The 3,320-nt window shown below is 55.0% G+C and overlaps 1 protein-coding gene across 1 annotated transcript; it reads right to left on the bottom strand.

Moving 5' to 3' along the window:
- Window positions 1–177: 177 nt before the first annotated feature.
- On the bottom strand, window positions 178–2,240 carry LOC103803742 (sterile alpha motif domain-containing protein 10-like; the record flags this gene model as incomplete). Its single annotated transcript, XM_009076314.1, has 3 exons — window positions 178–242; window positions 592–732; window positions 2,072–2,240. Coding segments are annotated over 3 exons (375 nt in total), but the record flags the coding sequence as incomplete, so codon positions are not given.
- Window positions 2,241–3,320: the final 1,080 nt, after the last annotated feature.

Here is a 3,320-nt window from a genome sequence, read left to right on the forward strand (position 1 = left end):
ATCATCTGTCCAAGTGTCTGTTTTGCTAATTTTTCTCCAACCAAGAGCCACATCTGCTGGAGGAAACCTTCCATCCCTGTTCAGGAAAGTATTCCTTAAAAAGAAAGACAAGGAAGAAGCAGGAGAGGAGCCCTGGAGTGTCTGGGAAGCTGTCTCTTCATATTCCAAGCGTGTGGCTCAGGTCTCGTATCGGCGGTGCACAGCCCATCCCAGTGGAGCTCGGTTCACAGTGTTGGTGCAATCTGCCAAACAGACGGATCAGCTAGGAGACATTTCCAAAAGAAGCTGGAACAAGGGGGGAGAGGAAGGAATAAACAGCCTGCAGGGCGGCACGTCCCAGCTCACCCACTGCCAGCCCCGGAGAATCTCATCCCTCCCATGCAAAATGCCACTGACAGATTTTGGGCTGTGTGTGGCAGCCTGGCCCTGTGCACCACAGTCTGTGCACTACAATTCATCTCTGTGCACCACAGCCTGGCCCTGTGCATCACAACTCATCCCTGTGCACCACAAACTACACCACAACCCATCCCTATGCACCACAGCCCAGCCCTGGAGCTTCCCTCCCACCCAGCTGCTCGCTGGCCCTACCTTGGCTGAGCAGCTGCAGGTTCCTGACCTCCTCGCGCACCTGGAGCTGCAGGACCTGCTGCAGAACCTCCTGTCGCTGTGTCTCCAGTGCGATGCCCATGCGCTGCAGCTTCTCCCCGTTCAGCCGCAGCAGTGCTCGACCTGCAAACAGGGAATCACTCATGTCCACCAGCAGCTCCATGGGGCACCCCAGGAAAGGGCAATGTGAAGGGGAACCCATCAGTGTGTAGGAATGAGGAGGGAGTGCTCTTTCAGTGCCTGAACCCACAGGGATGGAAAAGGAGTAACAGGACAAGGGTTCCCACTGACAGAGGGCAGGGTTAGACAGCACATTAGGAAGAAATTCTTCCCTGTGAGGGTGGTGAAGCACTGGCACAGGTTGCCCAGAGAAGCTGTGGCTGCCCCATCCATGGAAGTGTTTAAGGCACTGAAGCAACCTGGTCTAAGTGGAAAGCGTCCCTGCCCGTGGCAGGGGATTGGAACTCAATGAGCTTTATGTCCCTTACAACCCAAACCAGGCTGTGAGTCTGTGAATCGTGGCCTCACTTTCAGAGAGCGCCAGGTGGCAGCTCGATGTCCCCAGCCTCTGACAGGTAGCGGCAGCACAGTCATGTAACCCATCCCCGCAGGCAGCAGCTTTCCATTTCTCTGCTCCACCTCCCACATGAGGAGATGTTTTCTGAGCACAGGGTCCCCACGCAGCCTGGCAGTCCTGAGGGAATGGGGGTGCCCATCACAACGCATTAGTGCTGCCGCCACTGTCCCTGTCGACCCACGCTCCTCCAGTCTGGGGGCTATTAGAAAAGGGATTTAAAACCAGCTTTTGTCCTTGCTTCTCAGCGTACACTCACTAATGCTGCCTTTGTTGCTTGGGAAAGAGCTGGCTGAGCTCTTGCATTAGGGCTTTGCATCCCTCCCGGGCAGCTCCGGCACTTCCTTCCCTACCGCTGTCCCCTGGCCCTGGCAGAGCTTTGCCCTGGCCACGCACATGTTGCAATTGAACTGGGATGATGCTCTTACACAGAGGTCAACGCCACTGTCCCCAGGGAGCAAAGGGGAGGGAGCAGGTCCTAGAGGTGAGTCTCTTCCAAGGACTTGGTTGGGAGTTGGATTCAGACCCGGACAAAGACATTTTCAACTTAGACTCCAGCTGGGCAGAGATTTTTGTCTTCTGTGAAAATTTTCAATATTAAAAAAAACTATACAAATATTATTATATTAATCTAGGTCAAGAGAAGACTCTTCCCTGTCTTGTATACGATTTTATCCTCATTTTAAACAACCTCCAACCTGTCCTGAAGCTCACTCCAGGTCAGTGTCCCTGTGTCCCCTGCTCTTACCCCAGCTGCACCTCATGGGGAGAGGGAACTGAAACAAGAGATATGTCCATCTTCCGAACCATGAACCTCCAAACAGCCATTTCCCAGGAGCACATGCTGATGGCAATTAGTCTGGTGGTGAAGTGGGGTACACACCATACCTGTGATGGCGTGGTGGGAGAATGCCTCGACGTAGATGAGATAGTTGTGTGGGCAGTGTTTCTTCAGCCATTTGCACACATCCTGCTGGGTCCAGAGCACCACCGGCTTGACCAGGCTGCCCAGCGTGGGACTGGTGTGGTAGATGCCATAGTGGTCACAGCCTCGGCCCTAAGGGGAGTGGGAGGGAAGAGGGTTAGCAGGATTCAACCCCAAGAGGAGGAAATGGAGGTCAGTCCATGGGGATGGGGGAGATGCTGGTTGGCAGCACAGGACTGTGGTGACACTGGTAGAGTTCGACTCTGCATGCTCTGGAGTCTTTGGGCTCACCCTGAAACAGCAGCATCAGAGGAACCAGTGAGGGAGGCAAGGGAGCAAGAATGGGAGGTCAAGCTGGTGGTCCTTCTCTATATAGATCCCACACCTCAAGCTCTCCAGTCAGCCCTCCTGCTGCAGGTGAGAGACCCAGCTCCCCTCCTCTATGCATCTCTCAGCCCAACAGAACATTGCCTAGGCTCAGGAGATGTCCTGGGGGGTCCCCAGGGTTCCCCATTCACCAGGCAGAGATGGAAGCTTGCTGGCAGCACTCAGTGGGGATGGAGCCAGAGAGGTCCTGGGGGACAGCGGGATCTGGTGCAAAGCCATCCCCACCAGATGCTGGTATCAGTGCAAACTCATCCCCACCAGAAGTCCCCAGGAAAGCAGCCAGCAGCCAGATGGTGCCCTGGAGCAGGAGGGACTCTCCCTTTCTCTCCATCTCAAGCCCCTTCAGCCCTCAGCTGATTGTCCATGATGAGGTCCTGCAGACTTGCAGGCACATAAAGCCACCTCTGAACCCCACAGCTGATTCTTGGAGTGCTTCTATGCCTGGAAACACCCAGGATAAACCAGGGTCACAGCACGCAGCACCCCTACATGCCCTGGCCACCCTCCATCTCCTGCAGAGCTATGCCATGCACAGTACCATGGGGAGACAGGACTTGTTCAACAACATCCCTCTATCCCTCCATCCCTCCTTCCCTCCAGCTGCCTGCTGCAGTGGCTGGTCTCCCTCCAAGCCACTTGGTAGCTCCATTTCCTCTCCCACATCGCAGCAGCTCTGGCCTTGTGAGGTCATTGGAACCTGGATTTATCTTGTATGGAGCAAATCAAAGCCTTGAGCTGTAACTGTGCAGACAAACCAACCTGCTGGTCCTTGTGGATCCTCAAGGATGGCTGGGAAATGGGATTGGGGGATGTAGGAATCCCCCA

This window comes from Acanthisitta chloris, unplaced genomic scaffold (assembly GCF_000695815.1).
Source record: "Acanthisitta chloris isolate BGI_N310 unplaced genomic scaffold, ASM69581v1 scaffold28056, whole genome shotgun sequence".
In the NCBI taxonomy this organism is placed as follows: domain Eukaryota; kingdom Metazoa; phylum Chordata; class Aves; order Passeriformes; family Acanthisittidae; genus Acanthisitta; species Acanthisitta chloris.